The sequence below is a fragment of the Sorex araneus genome, chromosome X, assembly GCF_027595985.1.
Source record: "Sorex araneus isolate mSorAra2 chromosome X, mSorAra2.pri, whole genome shotgun sequence".
Taxonomy (NCBI): domain Eukaryota; kingdom Metazoa; phylum Chordata; class Mammalia; order Eulipotyphla; family Soricidae; genus Sorex; species Sorex araneus.
The window spans coordinates 82,010,316-82,024,438 of record NC_073313.1 but is presented as its reverse complement, the minus strand read 5'-3'; the positions used below and the strand labels follow the sequence as shown (position 1 = coordinate 82,024,438).

General features: G+C 44.2%; 1 protein-coding gene across 1 annotated transcript in view; it reads right to left on the bottom strand.

Annotated features, from left to right (window-relative positions):
• Nucleotides 1-14,123, bottom strand: part of GPC3 (glypican 3) — a 458,480-nt gene that overhangs the window by 55,283 nt on the left and 389,074 nt on the right. Inside the window, exon 7 of the mRNA XM_004606379.2 lies at nucleotides 3,179-3,338. Within this exon, the coding sequence (XP_004606436.1) occupies nucleotides 3,179-3,338 (160 nt within the window). The remainder of the gene's footprint in view (nucleotides 1-3,178; nucleotides 3,339-14,123) is intronic.

Genomic DNA, 14,123 nt, shown 5'->3' with positions numbered 1-14,123 from the left:
TGAAAAGCCATCATTCCTAGTAGTGCAATAGAAAAGGTCTGTGACAATGGATATGATGTTCTAGATCCATACCTGGATATTTTGCCTCTATTACTTTTCACTTGCTGTGTCTGTGAAACAGTCCATAAGTAGTACCAAACTCTGAGTGGGCACATTACGTCCTTAGAACCAAACTTGGAGCCGCTGCAGACAATTTCTTTTTTGTTCCCCGAGGTCACAGCTAGCAGTGCTCAGGGAATCATGTGGTACTAGAGATCTAATCTGGTACTCCTGCATGCAATACACTTGCTCCAGCCCTCTTCAGGCCATGGAGACTATTTCTTTTCACATTCTTTTTCATATTTTGGGGCCATACAGGCTATATTTAGGGCTTACTCCTGGTTCTGTGCTCAGGGATCACTCAAGACAGTTTCTGGAGGACCAAATGTGATGCTAGGATTGAACTGGGAGTTGAATCAGGTCCAACTACTACAAGGCAAGTGCCTTAACCCATGTACTTGCTTTCCACCCTCCCCTGCAGACAATTTCTTGAAAACACTCACACAATGTGTTTTAGTAATTCAGAAGCCAGAGAGAAGTGTGGGCCAAAATGATTGTAAAACAGTTCATGAATGAAAAGAAACAATCAGGGGGTATGGAGAGTCTGCAAGACAGTAGCAGTTCCAGATGCTTTAGAAACTTTACCCCTCAATTAAGTCCTATAATAATCCAGGGAAGTTGCGGGTAGCAATTCCCATTTGATGGCTTACAAAGGATCCTAAGAAACTAGTTCAGGGTGGTCTAGAGAGAAAGTACAAGGGAAGGCGCTTGTCCTGCACCCTATTTGTATACATTATAATCCCAGCACCACATATGGTCCCCATACCTGAACACCATAAAGGGTCACAGTGTCAGAAGTAGGCCCTGAGTACTGCTAGGTGTCTCCCCTTGCCCCATATCCCTATCCCCCCAAAAAAGAAACAAATAAATTTATTGTGGGTTGTGTTAGTTCATTTAGAAAGAGTCAGAATTCAAATATATGCTTGTTCTACTCCCAAACTTATCTTTTTCAGGTCATCACTCTTGGAATATACTTTTAGGAAGTGGTGTTTAATGCATAAGGTTATTCTGATCCATGGGCGAGTGGTAGGAAATGAAACTGGAAGGGTACTTTAGGGTAGATCAAAGGATCCCAGAACTTTGCTAAGGAGTCTGATTTTTCTACTCCAAGAAATGGGGTAGCCGAGCTGGGAAAGGGATGAGATGCCTTAGAAAGATGAACAGGGTAGCTGTGCAAAAAAGAACTTGGTGGAATCTTCTGGTTCTCTAATGTGCCAGGCCCTCTATATTCTGACCTTAACCTAGAAGCCTTGTAAGATGTGATTAACAATAGCATGTGCAGGAAGATGGGAAGGGGCAGGAAAGAAAGCAGCAAGAGAAACAGGAATGGGGTTGGAGTGACAGCGCAGCGGGTAGGGCGTTTGCCTTGCACGCGGCTTCGATTCCCAGGGTTCGATTCCCAGCATCCCATATGGTCCCCCAAGTACCACCAGGAGTAATTCCTGAGTGCATGAACCAGGAGTAACCTCTGTGCATCTCTGGGTGTGACCCAAAAAGGCAAAAAAAAAGAGAGAGAGAGAGAGAGAGAGAAGCAGGGAAAAATAACGTTAAAGAATATGTAAGGACTTAGGGCAAGGAATATAAATGTCAATGATAACCGTAGTTATTTTTAAGCTTTTTTGGAGGTCACACGTGGAAGTGCTCGTGAGTTACTCATGGCTCTGCACTCAGGGATCACTCCTGGTGGGCTTGGGGGACTAGCTGGGATGCCAGGGATTGAACCTGGGTCAACTGCTTGCAAGGCAAGCGCCCTACGCGCTATACTATCTCTACTGCCCCTCACAGGTTTTTTTTTGGTCTTCCCTTTTGGGGGCCACACCCATCAGTTTTGGGGGCCACACCCCTCAGTGTACAGGCACAACTTCTAGCTCTCTATTTAGGATTTACCCCTGGTTACATGGGGTGGTGGGTGGGAGGGAGATATGCAGTGCTGGGGATTAAAACCATAGTCAGCTGCATGCCAGGCAAGCACCTTAATCCCCGTACTATCTTTCCAGCTGCACGTTAGGGGTTTCTTTTTAAAAAACATAATAAATAAGGAATTTAAAGAAATCATAAAAGATGTATTGAAAGAACAGAAGTGGATAAGATCTGTGTTTTCTCTAGAGGAGAGAGGGAAAAAAGATGGGCTTAAGAGACCTCTGCATAATACCCCGTTCAGGGTTGGATTAGGGAGAATGAAGCAAGAGGCTGAAAGAAATAGGAACCTGCAGAGTCTAAGAGATCATGATCGCCACAGTAGAGGGCAAAGCCAGACACCACACTTTTCAGTGTTTTTTTTCACTTAGAGGAACATCATTTCTCCTCTAAGCCCTGGTTTTTTGATGTAGGAAATGCAATCGCACCTACTTATAGGAACATGCTTTATCAACTGTCATTAAGAACGGACGTGTTGTGATTTTTGCTGTTATTTGACCTCCTTGACTCCAGTGGCTCAGTTTCCCCCCATTTCTGCTGTTTTAATGTAGTTCTGCAACGGCATGCCATCTACAATCCCTCTTAAACAATTTGTCAGAAAACAATACGAGTATGGCTCTTTAAGAAGAGGTCCACTGATGTCTTCCTCCAAAGCTTTCTTATTCCCCCCCACCTTGCTTTTCCACTGGATTCCCATGAGGGTATTCCTTTGGAGACATTTCTTCTTATAATTTAGAACCAAAGAAATCTAATGGGATTAGATTTAATGACCCACTGAGGGTAGGTTTGGGAAATCCCCGTTGGTGCTCAGGAGGGTGATTCTGAGCTCTCTGCTCAGAAGTGACCCCTGGGGGTGCTCAGGGACCACAGGTGGTGTTGGAGGCAGTAGCTCAGCTGCCTGCAGGATGAGTACTTGAGTTTGGTCCATTTTAGACAACCAATCAGGTAGACGTTTAATCTACTCAGACTAGATCTAATTCAAGGACTAGAAAAACGGAGGCAGGGGAGCCAACCAAACACTTCACTGAGGGTGAGGAGATTCTTTCCTCACAGTTGACAGCACAGCAGCTTGTGGGAACGTTAAAGAGAGCAGACTCAGTCGTTTGTGACATTTCCGAGCCATCCTCTTATGGCACATATGTGGGCCAGCCCTCACCTTTACCTGCAAGGAAGCGGAGCTGATTCTTCACTTTCATCATGCCATCGCCAGAGCCTCCAATGCATTCATCTTCATCATCACCGCAGTCACCGCTCTCCAGCCCTTCCTCATCAATGGTCTTATCCACCACTTTTCCTTTGGGCACAGACATGGTTCTCAGGAGCTGAAAGAAAAACACCGAGAATTGTAGCAGCTCTTCATTTGTCTTAGGTAGAACTACAGCAGGATGCTATTAACTGGACGCATCCAGGGACCAAAGAGACAATACAGGGCTAATGCACTTAGCTTGTACACAGCTGACCTCAGTTCAATCCTCAGTACCACACCTGGTCCCCTAATCACTGCTGGGAGTGATTCCTGAGCCCAGAGTCAGTAGTAGTAAGGCATGAGCGCTGGCAAGTTATGGCCCTAAAATTCCCCTCCCCACAAGTAAGTTCCTCTGAAACAAGAAACAACACTTCCCACAAACTTATGAGAACAGCAGTGATTGGTCAAACCAGGCTGAGTATTTAGAATGAATTTTCATGTATCAGGCAAAACCACTCAAAACCTATTTCCTCCACCATAGTTTCAAAATGATGCTCTGAAATTCACTTTGTAGAGAAGCTGTGTATTCTCTACCAGGATCTAAATATTTTTTTCTCTTTTTGGGCCACACCAAGCGATGCTCAGGGGTTACTCCTGGATTTGCACTCAGGAATTATCCTGGTGATGCTCGGGGGACTATATGGGATGCTGGGAATCGAACCCGGGTCAGCTGCGTGCAAGGCGAACGCTCTACCCGCTGTGCTATCACCCCAGCCTCAAGGATCTAAATATTTGTGATAATATGAACTTCTCTCTAAAAGGTGCTCACGAAAGGACATGATTGTTTTGCTCTTCAGGGTCTGGCTTGTCAGTTGCACGGTCAATCTCTCATCTTACATAATGTCCACCTCCCAAAGGTCTCTCCACCCACAGAATAAACTGCCTCAGAAAGCATTTCTCAGACCCATCTTGCTTTTCATCATCAGTAGCCCTTATACCTGCTCTAGCCTCTGACCACTTCCCAGCTTTTTTCTTCAATCTCAGTCCCACCTCTTTTTTTTTAAAAAAAATTGTTTATAAATTGTCTTTGGAGTATTTTTCCATCAGTATACATGACTAACGGGGGATTATGTTTAGGCCACACCTGGTGTTGCTCACGCATCATGCCTGGTGGGCTCAGGGGACCATATGGGGTCAAACCCAGGTCAGCAGTGTGCAAGGAAGTGCCTTACCTGCTGTAATATCTCTCTGGCTCTCATGTCCTCTTTTTAAATAACAAGGGCCAACCAAACATATTGGATATCCTCAAAGTACATTTATTTACCATCTAGGTATCCAGGAAAAAAATACCGTGCACACATGCATATGTTGATATTTTTCATTAGCTGTGTTCATTGTTGCTATAAATTATACTTGTGTATTTTCTACTGGTTTGCTACTATACCAAGAACTCTTTGGAATTTTGGTGTGGTGGTCTGGGACTGCTACTCCTAATTTGATGCTTGGGGGTTGTTCCTTATGGTGCTCAGGAATCACAGGGCATTGGGGATTGAACCTATGCCTCTTCATACAAAGAACTGAGTTATTATTTCAGCCTCTGAGTATTACTTGGAACATGCTAAATAGCAAAGAGAAATGATTGCAAGGTTTTTGTGAATCTTTTAATATGCAAAGAAAGTCAAAATGGTGTTGAAGACATGAAACCACCTATCATTTCCTATCTTAGCACCATCTCCATGTAACTATTTCAGTATGGTCACTCCTTACTGATACAGCAGGAGCTGAGGCGTGGAGTGCCTGGTCACTTTAGGTCTCTACCCATGGAACAGTTAACCAATCAGAATAAATAATGGGATGGCTGGGGGTGGGATCTGACAGCACATAAAAGGAAGCCCTTAGCCCCATCTCTCTTCTTTCTCTCTTCCCCCTTCCTCTTTCCCTCCCTCCCACACACACTGTCTGGACTCTGCCCTCTCCTCTTCCCCAGGATCAAGTAGGGTGGCATGCGTAGTACAGGTGGGTGACTGAAGGCCAAACAGTGGCAGTATACAGGCAGGACTCAGATGCCCAGGGAAGCTCAGATTCAGGCAGGGCTAGGAGGGTCACGTGTGACAAGGTGCTGAGCAGAGGACTCTCACCTATGCACATGTGGATGGGGCCAGAGACTAAGAAAGCCAGGAGAGGATGACAGGAACTGCTGGGGTACAGTTGGGAGGCCCAGTGACAAAGTACTGAGGACAAGCATACACAGGATAGAGCAGCGTCAGGGACGGCACCTGGCCATTGTTTATGGGAGGCGAGTAGACTGCATGGGATGAGACAGGGAAGTTGCTCAAGGGATCGGCAGTGTCAGGGAGAGGACAGGTGACATCGTTCATGGGTAAAAGAGAGGTCTGGATCTCTGGAGAGGGACCCGGAACCATCTACCTTTTGTGTACAATAAACTAATTTTCAATCCTCCAACGTTTGGATGCAAATCTTCATGCAATTGTCAAGAACTTCCCCAGCAAGGGAAAAATCAGCTTTCGCACTAACTTTACCACCCCAGTCTTCTACCAGTGCTGACAGAACTATGTGGATAATATAGGCACACATACCATAATAAGTTAGAAAGTGGTTTTCAAAAGTTCTCAGGATCCCTTTTGATCTTTATTGGGACCCCAGAGAACTTTTCTATGCAAAATGATATCTATCAGGGCTGGAGGTAGGGCACTTGCCTTGCATGCAGCCAACCCTGGTTCTAGCCCCAGCACCCCCATATGGTCCCCCAAGCCCCACCAGCAGTGATCTCTGAGTGCAGAGCCAGGAGTAAGCCCTGAGCACTGCTGGGTGTATTCCCTCTATCAAAAAAAATAGCCGGAAGTCTGCTTCATGAGTGGAGGGAGAAGGCAGATGGAATGGAGAAGGGATCACTAAGAAAATGATGGCTGGAGGAACCAGTTGGGATGGGAGATGCATGCCGAAAGCAGATAATGGACCAAACATGATGACCTCTTGGTGTCTGTGTTGCAAGCTATAATGCCAAAAAGTAGAGAGTATGGGGAATATTGTCTGCCATGGAGGCAGGGAGAAGGTGGAAAAGGGGGGTATACCCGTGATATTGGTGGTGGGGAATGTGCACTGGTGAAGAGATGGGTGTCTGATCATTGTGTGATTATTACCTAAACATGAAAGCTTATAACTATCTCACGGTGATTCAATTAAATTAAAAAAAAGCCCCTATATATATATCTATCAACATTTACCAACTTGGAAATTGTAACAGAAGCTGAAGAAGTCATTTAAATGTAACAACAGTTAAACAAAAATTGGTTTAAATAGAAAAGCCAATTAAAATATAACAACAAACCCATGGTGTGTTCATACAACATTTGCAGTGAAAATAAATGTATTTTTTCCTAGTGTCAGACAGCTAGAAGGATGGAAGAGTTATATATCTCTGCAAAGCTTTGTAACATGCAGCTTAACAGGATAATAGGGTACCTAGATAAATATATCTATTTCATTCAATCTGTTATAATAAACTTTTTTGGTCAAAATATCTACTGAAATTCCAACCTCTTTCTTACAGATATGGAGTCGGGAAAAAGTATTTTAGGAGTTTCTTCTGAGAACTATGTTCTTTTTTTTTACTTACGCTTCTTAAAACCTAAACAAGTGGGAAAGGTTAGCTGAAATGTGTACTATGAAACCATAAAGTTTTCATGTTCTGTTACATTAAATTTCAGGAAAGGTATTCAACTATGTCATTTTGGGGAGATGGGAGTTTGGGTCCACACCTAGCAATGCTCAGGAGCTATTCCTGGCTCTATGTCAAGGGGTCAGTCCTGGTATTACTTGGGGAACCATATGTGGTGCTAGTGATCAAACTGGGGTTGGCAGCGTGCAAGGCCTTACCCACTGGTACTATCTTGCCAGCTTTCACAAACCATTCCTTTCATACTGTCTATATGGACTATAGTATCACTTCACTTTGACAAAGCAACCATCATCTTCTGCATTATTAATTCTTATGGGAAAATGATGCTTCTGACATAAGAATTTTCAGGTTCATTAAAAAAAAAAGCATCCTTCATGTAGGTCATGGGTCACCCAACTGCCCCCACAAAGGGAATTTGTGGTTGGGCACAGCTTAGTGACTGTGATATTTCTAAAGCCATCTTACTTATATTATGCCTTTCATTAATCCCAAGGGCAAACATTTAATGGAGCACCTACTATGAGCTGTTTGAACTTGGCTTTGAAAGGATAAAGTTCAATAAGCTACCTTCTTAATAAAGATTCCCTGATCACTACAGATTACATTTATCGTCATCCTTTTCCAGTACTCCCTTTATTTTTGGCGGGTGGGCGTTGGACCACATCCAGTGATATTCAGGGGTTAGTTCTGGCTCTGTACTTAGTAATTACTCCTGTTGGTGCTCAGGGGACCATATGGGATGCCAGGGATCAAACCCGGGTTGGCCTTGTACAAGGGAAATGCCCTACCTTACAATCCCTACAATAGCCCTCTTATCAGCCTGGCCCACTTCTTCCCTTTTCTATTCCTGCTAAATAACATATTTGGGGGAAGGCACACAAAATGTGCTCAGAAGCCACATCTGAGTCTGTGTTCAGGGGCCATGTCTGGTGGTGCTTGGGAGACTGTATATAATGCCAGGGTTTGAACCAGGGTTGCAGCCATAGCTGCATGCCGGCCAAATGCCTTAATCTTGGTACTACCTTTCTAGCCAGCCTAAATAGCATTGTGTGCATTAAACCTACTATTATTTAGTTAGATATGTGTCTTTTCTCCATCTCCAGACCATGAGGTACCAAAGTGCAGTCTAATTTATTTCTTATGTGTGTTTTCTGGGTCAGACCTGGTAGTGCTTAGAGCTTACTTCTGGCTCTGTACTCAGGAGTTACCCCTGGCAGTGCTCATAGAACCAGATGTGGTTAATGGGATTGGAGCTGAGATTGGCCACATGCAAGGCAAGCAACTTGGAACGTGTCCTATCCTTCTGCCCCCAGTCTTACTCATCTTTGAACCCAGAGCACTTAACTCAGGGCCTGGCATTAAGGAGGCACTTCATGAATGTGCTGTTGAACTAAACATTAAATGGCATAGTGGCTTGAACCCTTTAAAAGTCACAAAGTCATGAAAAAGGAGAATGCCAAAGTACGTATTAGAAAAAAAACTTTGAATGAATAGCTAAACAATGATCTTGGCAGACACCTGTAGGTAATCCTCAACAGGCCTTTTTCCAAGCCTTGTATATGATGCTCCTAGCATTCTCTGGTCAGTCACATTTTAAAAATGCAATTAAAACATAAAATCGGGGACTAGAGCAATAGCACAGCGGGTAGGGTGTTTGCCTTGCACATGGCCGACCCGGGTTTGATTCCCAGCATTCCATATGGTCCCCTGAGTGCAAAGCCAGGAGTAACCCCTGAGCATCACCAGGTGTGACCCAAAAAGCAAAAAACAAACAAAACAAACAAACAAACAAAAATCCATAAAATCTTTGTAAGATTAGTTCCTTAGTTCTTAAATTACTCCCATTTGGTTTAACAACTTCAGCATTGAAAAAGGAGTGCAGGTACAGGTTCAACCCGTTTCATACAGACAACTGCTCTCATATTAAAAAAAAGCAACCCAAACAAAATTGAGAGAGCTAGTGTTAAAGCAAGAGTCTTCAAGGAGAGTCTGTCTCTCCACCATGTTGAAAGAAGCAGAAATTGAGATGAGAAATTGGCAGTGAGGACTGGGGATATTAGTATGGACTGGAATTGGGCACAGGTATCAAATCAGTTCATTACAATTCACAAGACAGACTTTTTCCTTCCTCCTCTCTTCAACGGAAAGCTATAAGGGTCATGCAAACCCAACCACTTAACTTCAGGTGACTAATGCTTTAGAATCACTATAAGCCCTTTAAAAAGACACCATCATGCTAGATTTTAATTTACTTTTTTGGGTCACACCTGGTGATGCACAGGGGTTACCCCTGGCTCATGTGCTCAGGAATTACTCCTGGCAGTGCTCGGGGGACCATATGGGATGCTGGGAATCGAACCCAGGTCGGCCATGTGCAAGGCAAACGCCCTATCCGCTGTGCTATCATTCCAGCCCCCAGATTTTAATTTAATTAAGACTTTATATTTGGTTTTGGGGCTATACCAGACTCTGCTGTGGAGAGGGAGATTTCAGGGAGCCATGTGATACCCAGGTTAGAACCTAGGCCTCCAGCATGCAAAATAGATACTTAGGTTGCCGGGCTGTCACTCTTGCCCCAATTAGATCCGAAAAGTCAAGGCTCAGAATTACAATTATTGATACAAGTGATCTTTATAATACACAGGGCTGATCATTTTGATTTAGTATCACCATAGCCAGTCTTAAAGTCTCCATGTATGCTGCCCACAGCTTGGATTCCTTAGTGTGAAGTACATGAGCCTTGATTGTTTGGGGGCCACATCCAGCAGTGGTCAGTGCTTACTCCTGGCTCTATGCACAGGAATCACTCTTGGTACTCAGGGGACTATATGTGATGCAGGGTATTAAATCCGGGTCAGCTGCCTGCAAGACAAGCACCCTAACCCACAGAACTATCTCTCTGGCCACCGCATGAAGTTTCTTCCAGAGTTATGCCCTCTTTGCAACTCAGGGCCACAGGAGACTGTCTCAGTCACCTCAATTTGAAATCCGGTATTGATTGATTTATTTAAAATAAATTGCAAGACACGGTTGGGCCATGCCCCAGCAATGCTCAGGGCTTCTTCCTGGCTCTAGCTTTAGAGTGAACTCTGGCAATGCTCAAGGAAACATGTGGTACCGGGAATTTGAACCAGAGTCAGTGGGATGTAAGGCAAGTGCCTTAAGCCCTATACCATCTCTTGTAGTGACCAGTCATGCATCTGAAACTACAATGATGCCCCTCTTCCTACAAGTAAATCACACACCACACTGAAAGAACCACTACTCCAGCATCTGCAGCACTAACCAGGCACTCTCTGAAATTATCTTAGGACAAGAGTCACCTTAATCTCAACCTACACAAGTGCTTGAATCCTTAATACAGCCTCTTCAAACACATTTTTTTACTGAAAGTAAATGCAATTTGATGACTTTCACTTCACCGTGATATGGACATGATGACCTTTCATCTTTGGAGCTAATGAAAAGATCCTTGTGTCAAGATGACTGACTTCATTTAATTAAGAAGAGAAACATGGAAAGGTAGCCTGGGAGCAGGTACTCAGCACTATATGATAAAAGCAAAGTCTGGAATAATTACAAAAGAAAATGAGAAACACGGAGTAAGAAGGGCGGGGAGGGAAGAGAAAGGCTTTCTGAAATATAGCAATTTCATGTTCTTCAAACCATAACCAAGACGACAAAAGAGCACAGCAGCATGGGACAATGTGATTTGGTCAAGGCTCTTTCATGCTTGGTCAACAGGAGAAGAAAGATCAAAGGATGTGCTTGCTTAGGGAGCACTGGGAGGAGGAGGGGAAAGTAGCAACTCTTGTTCTGTCTATATGATATAAATAATGTGCCTTTTCGAATAAGCCTTAGCTTAGGCTGACTGGATGTTCTCTAGCATCATCCTAGAATTGTCACCCATTTGTATAGCAGGGAAGATGGTCATTCCCATTTCCCACAGGGAAGGAGGAAACTAAGGCTCAGAGAGGGGACCTGACTTCAGTGAGTCACTAAGAATAGAAACCTTATTCAAGAAGAAATGTGAGAAGCTGGAGAGGTAGTACAGTAGGTAAGACACTTTGCCTTCTATGCTGCCAACACGGCTTGGAATCCCTGGTACCATGTGATTCACCCCCACCCCCTCCCATCTCCAGCACCACTAGAGGCGCACCTGAATACTGTCACTGTCACATTGTCATCCCATTGTTCATCGATTTGCTCGAGTGGGCACCAATAACGTCTTCATTTTGAGACTTGCTGTTACTGTTTCTTTTGGCATATCGAATACACCACAGGTAGCTTGCCAGGCTCTGCCATGAGGGCGAGATACTCTTGGTAGCTTGCTGGGCTCTCCAAGAGGGGCGGAGAAATCAAACCCGGGTCGGCCATGTGTGAGGTGAATGCCCTACCGCTGTGCTACCTGAGCACAGAGACGGGAATAACCCCAGAAGACTGCAGAATATGCCATCACAGCTCCCCGACCCCCATAAAAAGAAACTCCTTGGGCTCCCATTTCCAGAGCTCTTCAGGAACAAGAAATAAAATATGCAGACTTAGGTTAAGGACATGAACTAACAGAGACTGCATTTCACATTTCTGCATTCTCAATTGCATTTGACTAAGACTTTCAGGTTCAATCTTCATTTCTTGGATGCTGGCATAGACTACAGTATATGCCTTAGTGGACAGACCTTTTGTACTAGATGAGAGACCAGGAGTGGGGAAGATAACTTCACTGGATTCCTGCTTGTTTTCCCCAGTCCTGCCATCTACTATGTCTTAAATAACCAAAGTAGCTCATCATAAACAGGTTTGTTTTGAAAAGCTTCAGACATCTGGTTAGAATCGAAGGAAAAATTCCATGCCTGCTGCCACATGGCCAAGAACTTTCTGGACTTTCAGCTCTTTAACATTTGAAAAAATAAAGGCGAAGTCATAAAATCGATAACGTAAATATAGGGCTTGGGACATATTTGGAGGATTGAGCTGTTTGGTCTCTTTTGGCTCCTCACATACCTCTCTTCTCTCTAGCATTTTTGAAATATCTGGATTCCAAGTTCCCTTTTAAAGCTCATAAGCTGGGCTGACAAAACTGATTTTGCACTCCTTGGAGGCTCATCCTTATACAACCTGCAAGGAATGCTCTGTGGACCCAGCTTCCCGTGTCCACAGCAATGTAAACATATGCTTTGCTGTTTGTATTTGAGTAGCATCCGCTAATGGGAAACAAATGTAGGGTCTGGCAGGGAGGCCCAGCTTTAGAAGAATGCACGATTTATACACTGTGCACATCTACAAGGCCTAGGGCTCATGACCTCTGCTTGGCGTGCACACTTTCTTTGAACAAATGCACCAAACCACAGCCACAACTAATTGGAAACAATTGCCACCACACACATGTGAGATGAAGCCAGAAGCCAAGTGTAGGGGGTGAGGATTAATGGTCATATATGCACTTCACACACTGGAGAGGCAATAAAGTCTAGCAGTAAAGAATGTGAGCCCTGGAGACTGACCACATAGATTTGGCCCTTCCAGAGCAAGCTGGCTGACTTGCCATCTGTGTGACTTTGGGAAAGTCCTTTCCGAACTTCCATTTTCTTCCCTGTGAAAGGAGGGAAACTATCTTCACAACTGTTGCCATTTATCTTTCAGAGTTCCATCTATCCATTTTTTGCCCCCATAGAACATCTCACAGGTTTTGGTTTGGGGGCTGGCCACATTTGGTGATGCTCAAGACGTACTCCTGGCTCTACTCGGAGATCATTTCTGGTGGGACTCAGAAGACCATCTGGAGAGCTGTCAACAGCTTGCAGGGAAAGTTTCTTACCCACTGTACTCTGTCTTGGGCCTAGGAGCTTTCCACGGTTTTAAATGATCGATTTCCCTGTTGTACTTTCACTAGATTGAAGGAAGGGCTAAGGGTCTGTTTTGATGACTGGTATGTAGCAGAGCTGAATACAGCAGTGTCAATGTTTAATAAACAGTCATTAAATGGATGAATGAACTAACAATGTATATAAAGTGCCTAGTACACTGTTTGGTAAGATAGTAAGTTCTGGAACATGTGAACTCAGCTCTGGAGGATCTGAAGAGCAAGGAGGGGAAGGAGAGGAGGAGCAGTTGCCCCATTAGCAGGCACAAAGAGTTGGTTTCCAATGTTTTGTAAAGGGAAGGAAGTAATACTCCACCTGGGCTAGAGAGAGAGTACAAGGGATAAGGCACTTGCCTTTCACCATGCCAACCATGGTTTAATCCCTAGCACTGCATATTGTCTCTTATGATCCTTTGAACACCATCAGGGGTCACTCCTGAGTATGGCCAGGAGTAGCTCTGAAACTCCTAAACACAGCTGGATGTGGCCCAAGGATCTCCCTGACCAAAGTAAATTAAATAAAATAAAATACAGTAAGTAATACTCCATGGCCAAATATTGAGGAACAAGAAAGAAGTTCGGGAAGAAGTTTTGCAAGAACATCTACAGAAAACCTTCTGAAAAGTGCCAGTAACATAATTTTGTGCACTAAAGATTCACATAAGCATGTTTAGTAATGAAGAGCAAAAGGCTCATCAAAAGTCACCCACACCCAGAAACACTCTGGTTTGGGCACTATTTTCACCTCTGTCCCATATCCCTAGCACATACTTCCCTTTCCACTTCCAGTTACCCTGATTTGAATCCCGGTCACCACACAAAGTCCCCGAGCACTGCCAGGGGTCACTCCTGAGCAAAGAGCTAGGAGTAGTCCCTGTAGGTGTGGCCCAGCCCCTATCATCCCAACTTTGAATCTCTGAAGGGGAGACACTCTAAATTTCTGATCATTAATGCACTTCAGTTATGACTCAGGAAGAGATTCATTCTATGGCACATTGTAGGCTTTTGACAGGCCCCTTATTTTCAGTACTATCAACATTACATTATTATTTCCTTTGGGGGGCCTTTCAAGTGGGACTAAGTAGACCAAAGTGTCCCACTTAGAGATTCAGTGTGAAGGCCCAAGGACGTGACCCTGCAGTTCGAGGGGTTCCCTAGGTCATCATTGTAAAGCTAGGGGCCTCCAAGTTTGCACCTAGAGATGCAATACTTGGGAAACATGCAGTGCCAAGAATCAAACCAGTATTGGCTACATGCAGTCTCTGACCCCAGGAATTCTATTTAAACCAATGAACCTACTCATCTAAAGAGGTGTGGCCAAGTCAAGCACTTGCTGAAGGAGGTTCTTGGGAACAACC